Source organism: Agelaius tricolor, unplaced genomic scaffold (assembly GCF_023055355.1).
Source record: "Agelaius tricolor isolate 1412-34295 unplaced genomic scaffold, bAgeTri1.0.p SCAF_8, whole genome shotgun sequence".
NCBI classification, from domain to species: Eukaryota; Metazoa; Chordata; class Aves; order Passeriformes; family Icteridae; genus Agelaius; species Agelaius tricolor.
In genome coordinates, this window is record NW_027269268.1 from 26,571,297 (window position 1) to 26,586,175 (window position 14,879).

At 39.8% G+C, this 14,879-nt stretch overlaps 3 protein-coding genes across 18 annotated transcripts in view; 2 read left to right on the forward strand and 1 right to left on the reverse strand.

Moving 5' to 3' along the window:
- NEK1 (NIMA related kinase 1) overlaps positions 1-12,122 on the reverse strand; it is a 44,042-nt gene extending 31,920 nt beyond the window's left edge. For 8 of the 15 annotated variants that reach the window (XM_071432053.1, XM_071432060.1, XM_071432050.1 and 5 more), the window contains exons 1-10: positions 11,982-12,114; positions 11,540-11,718; positions 8,934-9,082; positions 8,757-8,853; positions 6,673-6,770; positions 5,010-5,093; positions 4,535-4,602; positions 4,326-4,412; positions 3,153-3,207; positions 1,547-1,747 (exon numbers count right to left, since the gene is read on the reverse strand). In XM_071432053.1, coding sequence (XP_071288154.1) covers positions 1,547-1,747; positions 3,153-3,207; positions 4,326-4,412; positions 4,535-4,602; positions 5,010-5,093; positions 6,673-6,770; positions 8,757-8,853; positions 8,934-9,050 — 807 coding nt within the window. In that variant the 5' untranslated portion in view covers positions 9,051-9,082; positions 11,540-11,718; positions 11,982-12,114. Of the gene's footprint in view, positions 1-1,546; positions 1,748-3,152; positions 3,208-4,325; positions 4,413-4,534; positions 4,603-5,009; positions 5,094-6,672; positions 6,771-7,499; positions 7,576-8,756; positions 8,854-8,933; positions 9,083-10,638; positions 10,840-11,163; positions 11,245-11,539; positions 11,719-11,981 lie in introns of those variants that run through there. The other 7 variants (XM_071432046.1, XM_071432047.1, XM_071432048.1 and 4 more) reach the window with 7 other exon arrangements.
- LOC139592342 (cuticle collagen 2C-like) lies at positions 11,296-12,373 on the forward strand. Its single transcript, XM_071432068.1, has 2 exons — positions 11,296-11,459; positions 11,877-12,373. Exons 1-2 carry the CDS (start codon positions 11,408-11,410, stop codon positions 12,326-12,328), a joined length of 504 nt encoding a protein of 167 aa, XP_071288169.1. The 5' UTR covers positions 11,296-11,407; the 3' UTR covers positions 12,329-12,373.
- Positions 12,228-14,879, forward strand: part of CLCN3 (chloride voltage-gated channel 3) — a 60,241-nt gene continuing 57,589 nt past the window's right edge. The window contains exon 1 of one of the 2 annotated variants that reach the window (XM_071432064.1): positions 12,228-12,372. The gene's annotated coding sequence lies outside the window, so the exon portion shown is untranslated. The remainder of the gene's footprint in view (positions 12,373-14,879) is intronic. The other variant, XM_071432061.1, reaches the window with a different exon arrangement.

Genomic DNA, 14,879 nt, shown 5'->3' on the forward strand with positions numbered 1-14,879 from the left:
CAAAGATTTTGTAAACCAGAAGGCACACAGTTTCCTACAGTTCCTTAGTAATGGTCTTGAAGCTTTTATTTGAGTGGTAAGCTGTAGCAACTGAATTATGATGTTTCCACGATAACACCTTTACTGACAGAAAAGAAACCTGACTCTTTAGTATCTTCCAAAGTGCCCCCTCTCCTTTTTAAAAATTGATGCTAATTTAGATCTGCTCTTTAATCCAACTTAGTAACTATGAAACTAAAGAAAGAATTTACATAAAACTGGAAGATTGATTTCCCGATATTTAAAAATGGGATTTCAGCAACAGTTGCAACATCCTGAAGATGTCAACTATGAAATAACTTTTAAGCTTAGACTAAGGAAAACAGAGGACAACAGCACTAGCCATGGATGATACTGCAATAAAATAAGCATTACAGCTGTATCACAGAATGACCACCTCCTGCTGAATATGAATGTACCAGACTGATACATTTTGTAAAAGGTGCTTTCTGTGTGGGGTTTTTTTTGGTTGTTTCAAAGATTAGATAACACTTCTAAGTCACACACAGCAGCAGTACAGTTGGAAAAATTGCATCTAAGTATTCATACTCCATCTAGGACAAATTAGTATCACCATCTGGAGATAGACACAGCCTATTACTAATTATACTTTGACTGACTAACTCCAAATAAAAATTTCATATCCATTCCAGCTACTGGAAACAAGACCAGATCAAACTATTACTGCTGTAAATGTTAGAACAAACTTATCTGTAAAGATTGCTGAATTTTACCTTTCTTTGGGACTTCAATCTGAAGTAAGCTGAAAGTCTATTTCAACACAGAAATTCAAATTATATATGGCCTTTTCAAGACAGTTCTTTAGTTTTGAGTTAGAATCCATTAGAATTATTTATACTGCACTTCCTCCATGTCCTTTCTCTTCTATATTTATTTACCTCATACCAGTACTATTATTCACTTGTTAATCTTGATCTCTTTTGACTAGATTCATATTAAAATGACATTATTAGGTATAAAATTATATGAACAGATTTTAAACAGAATAGGAAGCAACTTCTTTGAGGGTACATACACATGATACATTTAAACCTCAAGAAATTCAAAGATTATTTTACTTAGCATTATTTTCCACAGCAGGCCCTCAGGCCATTCCAAATTACAAACAAAAAATAGATTCAAGAGATTCTATACAGCAACAATGCTGAAATAATTGACAGCAGCATTTTATGAAAAGATACATATCTAAAAAATCATCTCAGTAGTGATTCCTCATGCTATAGAAAAACACACAAAACAATGCACTTCAGAAAATATCACTTTGGATTTACTTATGGAAACTACAAAACACTTAATAATTTGAGACTTTTCTTTACAGTCCATTGTAAAACTAGTTTTTCCTCAACTGATCCTGTCTATAAGAAAACTATTCTAGGGAAAACTATTACTCTAGTTTTCAATGTAATATACTAACATTAAGATAAAGAAAAAGGAAAGTCCTATGATGCTTTTATTAGCAAAGTTAGAATTCAAACTGACTCCATACCTCTGGTGTGAGAAATTTTTCAACCCGTTTGGCTATAAAGTTTTTCTCCAATATGGAGTTTACTGATGGTCTATTCCTGGGATTCCTTTTAAATAGCTGTGACAGCAGATTACGTAGGTCGTAGGAGTAATGCATAGAAACAGGAGGAAAAGGCCCAGAGATTATCTTCAGGACCAAGTTCTTCATGTTACCGGCTTCAAACTGTATCACACAAGGAACAGAACAGTTACTCTTATCACCTGTCCTCATGCAAGGCTGCACAGACAGATGATGAGGAAACCAAGCTAACAGTGTGCACCTTCCTTTGCCTCAACACACACATTTTCAAGGCAACACACACACTTCCAGGGTCAACACCAGCAGTTCAAAATAATCTGTTGCCATGTATCCAAATTAAAATTCTAATTAAAAATACATCACAATACAGGTACTTCATACTATGGAGACATAATGTTGCTATCAAGTAATTACTTGCCTCCAGATCTAGACTGACAATGATATATAACTAAGGAAAAAATAATTATCTGCTTGATCTCCCCTTCCAAAGGTTTTGAACCACAACATGCCTTCTGCCTTTTTTAGCAACCCCCCATTACAAATTAGAGAATATGAGGTATTCACACTCATTCAGAGTGAAATCCAAGGGAATGCTCAGACTTCAGTTTAAGCTCAGGTAACAGAGAGCACCATTTCAATTCCTTTGTACAATAAAAAGAAAACAATATGTATTACCCAGCTTACAGAAAACAAATTGTTGACATCGACTCTCCGAAATTAAACACTGTCAGCAGTACTGCCACATAAAAGATCAAGCAAGAAGAAATTACAAAAGCTTGAAATGAAATGAAATCCTTATCCCTTGAAAATAGTTCTTTCCATTTTCATGTTGTTACAATCTTTTTCTTTTAACAAAAACAGCTACTAAGAAGCTCCAAACACAACAAAATCCACAAAAAAATCTGTGGAAAGGACAGAAAAAGCCCCAAACATTTTCTTCCCTTCCTAACTGAAAAATGGATGATGAAGACATACTCTTTAAACTATAACACACATAGATAGAAGAAAAAAAAAAAACTGGAAAAAGGCAACTCTTCCACATTGGGAGTTTTTTGTAAGCACTATTTCTGTTCTAAACAGAAATACATGAATCCATCTGCAAAAAAGCAGAATACAAATTCAGATTTTCAATGAAGCTTTCAATGAATTCAAGCTTTTTTGGAATAAAACCTAACCCAACCAACCAAAAATCCCAAACAACAACAACAACAACAACAACACTACCACCAACAAAATCCCCAAACCAACCAAACAAAAAACCCTACAAATGCCCCCACTATTCCTAGTATCCTTTATTATAACACCTAACAATTTTTTCAGCTAATACAATCCATTAAAAACAAAAGTGCCAACACAGCTGAGAGACTGGCATGGAGCAAAACATCAATGAAGTGTTGCTTGGCACAGAAAGTGGAGATGAAAATGCTGAAGGTAACTTTCAAACAGCTACCATGAAAGCATTTCATCAACTAAAATAAATCTGCATGACATCAGAAATAAATTCTGTTTGAAATCACTATTCTTTTATAGACACAAAGTTTCTACTCACCGCATGTTTAAGTGTACACATTTCATAGAGAACACAACCGAGGGCCCAGATATCACTAAATCAAAGAGAACACATTATTTTAACACTTAGTTCTAGGTTAACATTGCCAGTTAACTTGTATCTCTGAAGAGGAAAAGGGTGGATTTTTGAGTATGCACAAGCTCCCCTCTATGGACTTCTTTGACCCTGCAAAACCCTAAGGAAACAAAAATCCCCAAACTAATTTCATCAACCAAAATAAGGCCATCTTGAAAATCAGATTATGCTATTTTGATTTCTGATTTAGAACCATCTCAGCCACAGAAACCAGACAAAATATGGACAAAGGCTTTTTTTGTTTAAATATACACATTTGCCTGAGGTCTTGTAATTAAACAAACAAAATCCAAAAAACCCTCATCACTTAATTCAGCAAACACTGAAAAAAATTCTCAAAGTCAATTTATTCTGTTTAGCAGCTTACCCTCATTCATTAAATGAATAACTTTAGCAGCTTACCCTCATTCATTAAATAAATAAACTTACCCTCATTCATTACAGGATTTGGTTAGAACACCATTGGATAATAAACCCCATGTAGAAGAAATTAAAGGGAAGTAATTGTAACAATTTTTATCTCTTAAGAAAGTAATGGAAATGATAAGGCACTCACAGCAATGAATGCAATCGCTTGGTACAGTAGAAGGGTAACTTACTAACATTTAATTATTACCATTTAATTACAATGGGGACACTGTTACCAGGCACAGGCTGCTGCCAGGGCAGAAAAGGTGTAAGCGAGGTAGCTGGAGCAAGCTGAGCCACCCCTGTATGCACATCACGTGTGCAGATAATCAAATTGCTGTGTTTCATCCTTAAAGAGAGTTTCACCTTGGTAGTGCATATACAAAGGCAGTACAACCAATGTGCAGACAGGCAAAAGTAGAGCCACAATTAAGAACACAACTAGATCTAGAGCTTGAAGCATTAAGCTAAGTCATCTCTCCATGATATTGCTTTCTACTTCAGACCTACCTGTAGAGGTACAACCTCTACAGTGAAGCTCAGTACCTACTCGGGTAAGAGACAAGCTAATAGATGCTCACCATCATTTGACTAGAACAGCTTTAATTTCCTAAAAGAGCTTCTTTTTTTCTTTTTACTAAAGATGTTTAATAAAATCCTTACTAGTACCTTTTATTGTTGTAAGGCTTGTTCTGACATATTTCAGGCGACAAATAGTACGGTGTTCCTATGCAAGTGCGTGCCAGCTCTGCAGTACTGAGAGAAAAATAAGGATGGATGTTAACTGGTTAACTCACATGAAGTGCACAGGTTGTGTTTTCCTTAATCAAAGCAATTTAAATTAAGTCAGAGGAAAAACAGCATCAAAAAGGAGTTACCTGTTCAGAACTCTGGCAATTCCGAAATCTCCCAGCTGTATTGTTCCATCTTTGGTTAAAAATATATTCTTGACATAGAAATGTTAAGAAGTCTGTTAATTAAAATATTCATACAATTGCACACTTTTTGTTCTCTACATGTTTTGAGAAGAAGAAAGTTTTTTACCATTTAATCCCCCTGAAGTCATTGTTACTTACTGCTATGGAACACCAGACTTATATAACTCCTACTTTATTAAAATGAAAAACCACTACTTCACACTATCAAACATAATCTTCTCTTTCCCCACACATAAATACATGAGTAACACCTGTAGCTTCATCTAATAGCCTCATCTGTTTGTACAAATACAGAAATCTCCAGCAGACTGAAGAAATGTTTCCAGTATTAGAAATGTTTCCATACACAAACTAGGAAGATATGAATGCAATCACTTTGAAAGACAATTCAGTTGAAAAACAGCCACCTACGTACCTGTGACTTTATGTCCCGATGCAAGATTTTTCTATCATGTATGTGTTTTAGTGCTAAACAGATTTGTACAAACCAATCCAGAATCTATTAATAAAAGAAAATGCAACATCAACTTCATCATTTATCTAAAAACTTCCCTCTTACAAGATATTATCAAATCAGACTTTAATTATAACTGGATTTTACCCTCCTCCCTCTCTTACCCACTTCATTTATACCAAAGAATAATTAAAAACTTAATAGTACTGTCACTATAAGGCAAACCTTTTAATGAAGAATGCTTATTACCCAAATTTGTTATTAAGCTTGAGACTACTATTTTAATTACCTATTATAAACCTAGCAGAGGAATGCAACATGGATCTGATTGGCTAAAATGCCTAAGATGTGGAACTTGCAAATTAAAAGATTGCACTTTTGCTGTAGCCAATACAAGTCTTCTTGCACTCAGTTAATCCACCAAGAGTCCTAGGAAGCCTACTGATGCTCTCAGAAATTATTTTACTTATAGTAATTCTGTGTGTCTTAAAAGAAAAATGTTACAAAGTAGACTTTGATGAGAAAAGCAACAAACATCTAACTTAAAGATTATGAACAAGCCAACAATGCCCTTTTTTGGGTAAATCTGCAAAAATCACAATTTAAGAAGTGACTAATGACAAAAACTTTGCCATGTGAGTAGTAGTATTATATTCACTACTTAGAAGTACATACACAACAAAATTATAGTATAATGCAAGACATAATTTTCACTTTTCCATTTGAAGTCCTTCTTGTAAAAAGTGAAATCAAATTAGAAAATTAAAAGTTTTACAAATTATATCCCAAATGCTTCATATACTACTAAGACTTTCCAATCCCAGGTAAACTGAGATCCTACTGGACACAGACACAAAAGCATAGAAACAATTTATAAACAAAGAAACATATAAGTCCTAACAAAAAATCCACCCTGAATCCTACATAATTTATTTTTACTTAATTTAATCAAATCTGTACTTAAAATCCTCTCATTTATTCCAAACTATGTCACTTCTCCTTCACTAAAAATTGCTTTATAACCAGTTTTGTGGCAAAACAAAATGTATTGGAAGTGTATCAGCAGAATATTAAATTTTTATTACTGGCAAAATGAACTTTTAAATGATGCCAACTCCATATTTCCATATTTCATATTATTATACTTAGAAAGTATATTATTTTGTACTTATGACACATGAAAATCAGTATTACAATACAAAAATCCTATGCCACTACATCTTAAAAAACTTTAAAAATTATTTCAGAGGTTTAAGGATATTCATGTTGTCTTTCAGTATTTTTCATGTCTCAGATTTGGTTTACTTCACAAGAGATCCAACTTCTAAAAGCATCTTACACATAGAGACAAAATCTCAAGTAACATACCCAGGAGTTCCGGACTTCCAACCATATTTTCTTTCTGTTTTTTTTTTTTTTTCCTTTATGCAGTTGTTTTTTTTGGTCTGTGTTTTGGTTTGATTTTGCTTTTTAATGATACTACATTGACCAATAGCAACAAGAATGACTGTTTGAGAATCTCCTTTTAGATTAAGCAACCATACTTATAACATGAACCAAAATAATTTCAAATTCATGAAAAAGTATCCTGCAACAAAACACTATAACAGCAGTTTGCTGTTACCTGATCTTCAGAGAACAGGATTCCTTTCTGGGCATTTATCTTTTTAAATAGATCTCCTCCTTCACAGTAATCCATCACTATGTACAGACAACCATTTTCTGTAAAGTAAAAGACAAAGTATTTCAAAAAGACAAAAGCAAGACTCTTCTTTACATAACTTTCTAAATATCTTTACACAGTCACAGAAAAAGCAACAAAAAATTTACTTTTTCACATGCAGCTTTAGATATAATTTATTAGTCTATTTTTTTCAAACTTCAAGCAAAAGTATGTTTATTATTTTGAGTTTCAAAACCTAATTTTTCCATTTTGGTAACATTGGACTATTTTGATAGGGAGGGAGAAGAATTACACGTACTGAACCAATGTTCCAACATGGTCCTCAAAACCACTATGAAACTAAAGGTGTCATTTTATGAACACAATATAAAACCAATCTTTAAACTTTTTTCAAACATCCTATAGATTCCCCTACCCTAAAGGAATCTTAAGTTGCCTGTATTTGCCTTCTTCTTTCTTGGAATTTTACCTGGACTTGCCAGAACATGACAGCCATCAGCTTTCATACTAGACATGCAGTTTATTTCAGTCTGAAGAACAATAAGAGAACCTCCAGCAAACAATGAGAGATGGAAACAATTATTTTCTCTTTTTTGAATGACATCTCAGGAGACTTCAAAAAAATCCCATGCAAGTTTCCAGTAGGAGGTATGAACAAACATAATACATTTCATTCAAAGTTATGGTTTTCTCAGTTACTGATGAAAAAACAGATTAGGCAGAAGCAAATTGCAAGTTGCCAAGAGCATAAGAACTACACTACTCACATACTAGGCATGATTTTGAGAAGAGATGAATAACTGCAGAAAATCAGTCACATGCTGGTCAAAGGAAAAAGAACTCCTATTTTATGAAAAAGTTAGTCACAACACTTAAAAACCTTTGAATTAAAACAAATTGAATCATCTAAGTCACTTAAATTTCACTCCCATAAAATGCTTCTGAAATCTGCCTTTCAAAACATCAAATCCTTAAAGTTCTCTGTTTGGGTATTTTATTATCATCTTTAATTAGTGTAATTTTAAAACATGATTCTAAGAGTCTAGATTTCTTGCATATCTATTGCTGAAATAATTTTCTTCTGTGAACTTTATATTCAAGGTATTCAAAGTCAATGTGTTCTGCCAATAAAGATGCAACACAAATTCTTGTGTATTATGGATTACAGGATCTACCTTGTAAGAAAAAAGCAGTCTTAAAGAACAGCCTCTACCACAAGGAAGAAAGCAGTGTGTATTTATAAACCAGAAGTGAGGCTGTGTAATATGATTATGTTACAAAAATCTAATTTAATGAAAAGACAAAGTGAAAGCCCCAGGCAAAAGACATAAGAAAGTCAGCAGAAAGGAAGGAAAGAAGAGACCAAAATCTCTAAACAGCAGTTCAAATAATATTTAGGGACTTTTAATAATATTTTAACTTTTATAATAGGCTTTTGGAATCTTTTTTCTGTTCTGCCCATTTCCCAAGACATTCACTGTGAAGACAATGTAGAATTATATTTCTCCTTCCTTCACTGCCTGATGAAGTAAACAGTCCCATCTATTTTCCCAGCTCTGAAAGCAAATATATGGTTGCAGTTACTGAAGACTGCACTCTAAGACAATAGACTTGGACATAAAACTGCTCTTGCTAGGTTATCAATATCCAAATTTAGACTGTAATTTAACCTACACAAATTTAACCTACACAAGCATTCCAGTTGTATTCAAGGAGACTTATGCTCCAGAGAAACAAGAGAATATCTTTCATTTAAGTATCAACCAAAACAAATACTATATAAGGCATAGCCATGAATATTTGTTTATTTGTTCCCCTTTCTCCTGAATTACAAAATCAGGAAAATTATTTTTAAATGTGGATAGGAATTCTGAAAAAATATGGAAAATAACTGAAGTAAGTAATAAAGGTATGAAAAATACTGATTAAAGAGAGAAAACTCCCTGACTTTTAGACTATGTGCAGTAAGAAGTGCACAGAGTCACTCACGTTACTTCAGGTTTTACAGTATTAGTTCACCTTACCTTCAAATGACTCCCTATACAGGACAATATTTGGGTGTTTCATGTTAGCCAAAACAGCAACTTCTCTCCTTGATTCTTCTCTCTCCTTATTTGACATCTTCAGAAGGAAAATAATGATTTGTGAGAACAGAAGTACAAAAAGAATGGCTCAGGAATTTATTAATAACAATCACTTACCTTAGAGATGTTTATTTCTTTGATGACGTACTGTTGGCCATTTTCTTTAGCTTTGACAAGTATTGCTTTCCCGAAGGATCCTTCTCCAATCTTCCGTACTTTGATGTATTTATCCATAGTTTTCGTCTTAAGGCATCCTTACTTGAGTACTGGAAAAACAAACCAAAAAACACAAAAAACCATGAGCGTGTTTAATTAGGTGTACTTAGTGATTTAACCTGATCATGGTATTTTTCTCTAACTCAAAATGTTGATCCATTTGTCTCTTCAGTTGATTTTCTGTAAATCATTTACTCTTAGTCTCAACTCTATTGTGGTACAGTTGGCTCATTTGGGCCAACAAGGGCTGCATAACTAAAACCTGTTTCATCCTTCATTTTGACTAAAAAGGATCTGTTTTGTCTTGAAATAAACCAGTGCAATCAGTGCCAAGGCTTCTGATTCAGCTGGCACACAAACATCATAGAGCTATAGCACTTGATTAAAAATGTTTAGTTCAACTTTACTTGGAAGAAACACAATGGAGGCAAGGGGAATTCCTATGCATTGTTTCTTAAGAAGCACTAAATCCAGCTTTTTTATCACCATAATGAAGCAAAAAATGGCCTGAATTCAACAGATCCCCATCATGTTTCAAATCATTATTCAATACAGAGAGGTGTGGCCTTAAGCCTGACTGAAAGACTCTTTTCACATTGCATATAAAACATATAATCACAAAATGGCACACATCACTATTTTCCATGTACTATCTGACCATTCAGACTACCTTTTCAGATTAAAAGGAGTACTCAGGTGAATTTTTATGGTGTTTAAGGTTCTATATTAAAAAATACTTTGGTAAAAATAGGACACTAGGGAGCTGCAGGCAGAAGCTATGGCAATATACAGATGTGTCAGAACAGCACAGTGAAAGGGCAAAACAAAGACCAAATGACAAATATCCGAGCAAATTCACAGTAGACTAAAAGATTTTATTTTTTAAAGCAAAAAGAGCTTCTATACCCTGAGAAAGTTTCTATAAGATGAAAAAGGCAAAAGTGTCCTAGGATTTTCTTCACTTAAGCCTCACTTGCAAGAACTAATAGCATTTCTGCTTTGCTGTATCCAGCTTCCTTTCAACAGGAGATCCTAGTAGCTTAGAGCCAAACTTCACACACATCACACGTCTCACAATCAGGGTCTCTCCTCAATTTGAGATTTTTTTTTAAAACAGAATTACCATGTACTAGACACAGATGCTGCTTAACAGGACCTATACCATGAAAGGAGACCAAAATGAATAAGCCTGATAAGCATAGCAAGACAAAACAAGAGAGATCTAAAGTAATCTGTTCTGCAAAAGAGGAGATGCAAAGCTTACTAAGACTAAGCATAACTACCAGGAAAGTAAAAAGTTAAAATTACAGGCCTGCAGTGTTTTGGTAAGGTTGGTTTTTTATTTTCTTACAGTACATAAAGATAGTTTAATATAAAGTTGCACTTCTAAACATAAGAAGGTCTTGGTACTAACTTCAATATTCTCTTTCAGGCAACAGTAAAAGCACAGCAGGTGGGATACAATTTGAACTCTGCATGACTCTACTGAAGTTCTCTTCCTACTCTATGAAATAACCAGAGTTGCTCTACAGTTAAAACAGCTGCATTAGGCGTAGCTTAGGGCTGCCTCTGCATGCTGCTCCGTGCAAATATAAATGGGCAGTACCCAGCCTTTGGGCGAGAAGTCACAGTTCAGTCAAAGCGGGTATATCATCTTCCATGAGTTAGATCGCTTATTTTCCCATGTGGCACGGGAAAAACAGGCGTCCAGAAGAAGGACATCAGCGCTGACAGGGCGTTGTCTTTTCAAGCCCAGGGGAGCAAGTCAGTTCATCGGACACGCAGGAGAGCGGCGCAAGTCACATCCCGAGGCAGCCCGCCCGACCGGAGCCCACGGCCAGGCCCGGGCCTCTCGTACCGGGAGAGGCAGGGCAGGGGCCGGGCGGGGCCGGGCTGGGCCGCGCTCCGCAGCGGGCCCCGCCAGGCCGCCGCCCCCGCACAGCCAGAGCAAGCCCAGCACCGGGGCGAGAGGCGCGGCCAGAACAGCCAGCCCCAGGGTGGCTGGAAGAGGTCACCCGCTATCTGCCCGGCTCCCGGCAGGGCAGGGCGGCCCAGGGCGGCCCAGGGCGGCCCGGCCCGGCCCGGCCCCGCCTCTGCTTTCCCCGCGCCCGCCGGCCCCACCCCGCCATACCTGCCCGCCGCGGCCACGACTGCCCAACCTGGCCTCGCGCCGGGCAAGGCCCCGCCCCCATCCGCCCCTATTGGCGGCCCCGCCCCGCAGTTCGGCTCCCATTGGGCGAGCCCGCCCCGGGGCGGGGCCGCGGCCCTGCCCGCGTTAGCGGCAGTTCACCCTGGTAACGCGCGGTCGCGGTCACGTGACGGGCGGGGCGCGCGGGTGTCAGCGTTTTTGGGGGAAACCCCCAAAACAGCTACGGATGTTTCACCAAGGAGCCGCAACCCACAGCGCCGTACAGCCCGGCTCCGGCGGTACGTGTGTGCCCCAGGACAGCCCCGGGGCGGGGCTCCGTGGGGAAGCGTGCCGCGGCGGGGCTGAGCGCAGCGCTTACCGGGGAGGGTCGGGCTGCACCTCTGGCTTCTCCGTTCTCGACTCCAAAGCGCGCCTCAGTAGCACCTATGGGCAAAGAGCCTCGCGATTCACAACGCGCCTCCTCAGTCCGAGTGCCACAGGGCACGGCGCCCTGCGGGCTTGTTAGCCTTGCACATAAGCGGACCAGCGGGCATTTTCCTTAGGGGGAAAAAAAAAAAATCCACCCCTTGACTTGACACGTTTTGGTGGAACTTGCATTCTCTGTGTGTTAAGTGGACCCCAGACGGGCCTCAGCACCTCGGCTAGCAGTACCCAGGAGCTCCGTGCTCAGCCCGACACCTGCATTTTCTCCGCAGGTAAAACCCTCAGGCTCTCGGGCCTTCGCAGCGCCTGGAATTTAGAGGCGGCGCGGTTTAGCCCGAAGCCGAAGGATGTACCCGGCTTCTCTCTGCCTCCTTTACCTGGGAAACCGCCTCCACCCCGTTCTGAAGCGCGGGACTGTCCTGCCTCCCCCTGGGCCCTCAGCCCGCCCTCGCAGCGAGGGTGCCCGGCAGGGGCCCCTCCCGGGCCTCGGGGAAGCCGCGCCCCTCCGCGGCAGGGCGGGAGCGGGGGACGGACCCGCGCCGGGCGGACCGCGGGAAGCAGAATCAGCAGTGACGGCGATGCTGACCCCGGGGGCCCGACGGGCGCCGATTCTGCGCGCTGGCAATCCCCGCCCTCCCCGGGCCGAGGGGCGGTGCCGGGCGGCGGAGCGGCCGCGGGTCCGGGGGCTGCGCCCGTGTCCCGCTGGCGCTCGCAGGGAGGATGAGCCAGCGCCTCCCCGGGGATCAGCGGGCGGCGCCGCCCGCGCAGGTACGGGCAGCGGCGCGGCGGGGCAGGCTCGGGCTCCCCCGCGGCCCGGGGACACGGCAGGGGAGCGAGCGGGGCCGAGGCGGCGGGAGGAGAGGAGCGGGCACCCCCCGCCCGCCCAGCGGCTGCTGCGCCCCCGCCAGCGGGGCGGCTCCGGCCGGCCGGGGCTGGGAAGGACGGACGTGGTGGCTCCTCGCGTATCCCTCACCTCGTCCGTGTGCCTCCCCCGAAAGGCCGGGATGAGGGGGGGAATGCCCCGTGTGTTTACACAGTGTAAACACAGCATGTTTACACCGTGTCACCCCATCCCGGTGTTCTTCCGGGCAGCATAGGGAAAGCGGGGGGCTCTGCGGCTGGCAGTGTCCAGGGTCTCCTCCCCAGGATTATTCTGCATGAGTTACTCGCTTTATGTTGGCTCACGGGTTTGGCTAGTAGGGCCGCTCTTAGACAAGGGAGAGAGGTCATAGCATCTTGTTGGAGCCTCATAATTATTTGGGCGTGCAGGTCACTGAGGTTAAAACTGAATATTGAGTGCATTCTTTCATATTATCTTCCCTACTTGACCAAAATTCTTCCCTGACTTAGCCAGTACCACTTTCAATGGCTGTGAAACAAGCGTGTATCAATTCTCACTTGAAATGAATGGCTATGAATATGACAGTGGAAAATCGTGTGCTGATAGTAAACTGTGTTCTGTGTAGTGTAGTAAATTTGCTGTGTCACACTTTAAAGTACTAAACTAGGTAAAATAGGGCCTTACAACCAAATATAAAATGTTTCTGGGTCTAACCTATGTTAGAATAGATACTTAAATATTTTTGGCAACATACTGGTAAATGGTAGTCATTTGGGTGTGAGGATATGCACCTCATTTTTGAGGTTGTGGGGCCTCTAAAGCTTCTGGTGCAGAGTTTGTGGAAGAAATTGTCAGGTGAATGTGTGCTTTTTGCTTTTAGATGCTTTTCTTTTTGGTGGACCTGGGAAGGGTTTTATTTTCAGTATCCCTTAGCAACAGAGATACTTCTTTGCAGATACAGCTATTTGAATGAAGGATGTGTTGGTATGACAGATTTGAAAGCAGATAGTCATCAAAATTGTTTCTCTATTTAAGGAAATGTCAATATGCTGTAATGTAAAATTTTAAAAAATATTTGTGCATTATAGGAAATATACCTTTGTGAAGAATAATAAAAGAGAACCACCAGCTGTCGCTATCACTTTTGCTAAAATAAGTCTTTCACTAACTACTGTAAAAATGATGTCTTGTCTCTTTGGCTGGCAAGCAGATGTAAACTTCCTGCAAAGTTGTCAGAGTGGGAAGGACTTCTGCTCTGGGAAAACTACAGGTAGCTTGAAACTTATAGCTTGAAACACAATGACTCTGCATCTCTCTGCAACACGTGTGAAAACAGAATTTACATGGTGTTCAGAAAAATGGAGCTTGTTTCTCATTTACTTCTGTTTAGTATTGGTATGTGGTATGTCAGTCCTAAAAATTCTTTGCCTGATAATGGTAGATGTTATACAGAATGTGTATTTGTAATGTTTCTAGAAACACAATTTACTTGTTGTATTCCGAGGTTTTCTTTGCCCAAATTTTTAAAGTGCGCTCTTTGAGTCATTTACTATTCCACTGTTCTCTCTGTGTGCAGACTTTCAAGTTAGAGTAATCCTGGGTAAAGTTCCCCCCCTTCCTCTCTCTTCTCCCCTTGTAGTAAGAGCAAGCTTATCCAAATTCTTGACCAGGAAAGACACTTGAAGCTGTTGGCCTTTGCTCTTTGTGACTGCATTGCCCTGAACCACTTTATTTTATGAATTTGTCATCGTTTTGCTCATGACCATGTTTATATTTCCTGTTGTGGTCTCTTGCACACAAACATTTGTAGCAAATTGATGTTTGAGTAACTTGCTAGTGAAAACCCACTGTGCTGGTTATTCTATGAACAAGTGGCTGTGTAATATATCTTCTCCTGTTCACTGAATATACAGTTTGGCTTTCCCCCTCACACACACTTTGCTTTGGGGTCTGTGTGTGTGTGTGTCTTACCTTGAACAGCAGAGTTGCATTCCTTGAGTGTGAGCACTAAAGCTGGGACAACTGTTCCAAGTTCACAGTCATTGCCAAAAGGCATTCTAGGAACATTGAGATAGTTTTTTCCTGCTCTTATTTAGCCGACTTCATATGCATGTGAATAGGTGTAACTGTACAAATCAAGATTTCAGGGTAAAGTCTTATAATAATTTGGCAGTAGGGGTATTTTTAACTTGGTCATAAATTAAAAAAGTAGAGTAGAAGCTTGACTGCTGAAGAGATTTGTGCCAGAAGCGATCGTGCCAATTTGAGTTAATTTCCTAATTCTCAGACTATTTTGCACGTTCCTAAATTTCATGCTTTGGCACCTTGAGAGCAGCAGTAACCCAATAAACTCCAAAAGTTGTCAGCAGTGGCAGTGATCATGTGCATGGAACTGTTTTTGTACTCTCCCTGCTTATTTTCCCAAAACTAAGAT

Coding starts and splice junctions, on each gene's coding strand:
- LOC139592342 (XM_071432068.1), top strand. CDS start 11,408: ATGTTTCACCAAGGAGCCGCAACCCACAGCGCCGTACAGCCCGGCTCC. Junction 11,460..11,876: donor CGTACAGCCCGGCTCCGGCG/GTACGTGTGTGC, acceptor TTTTCTCCGCAG/GTAAAACCCTCAGGCTCTCG.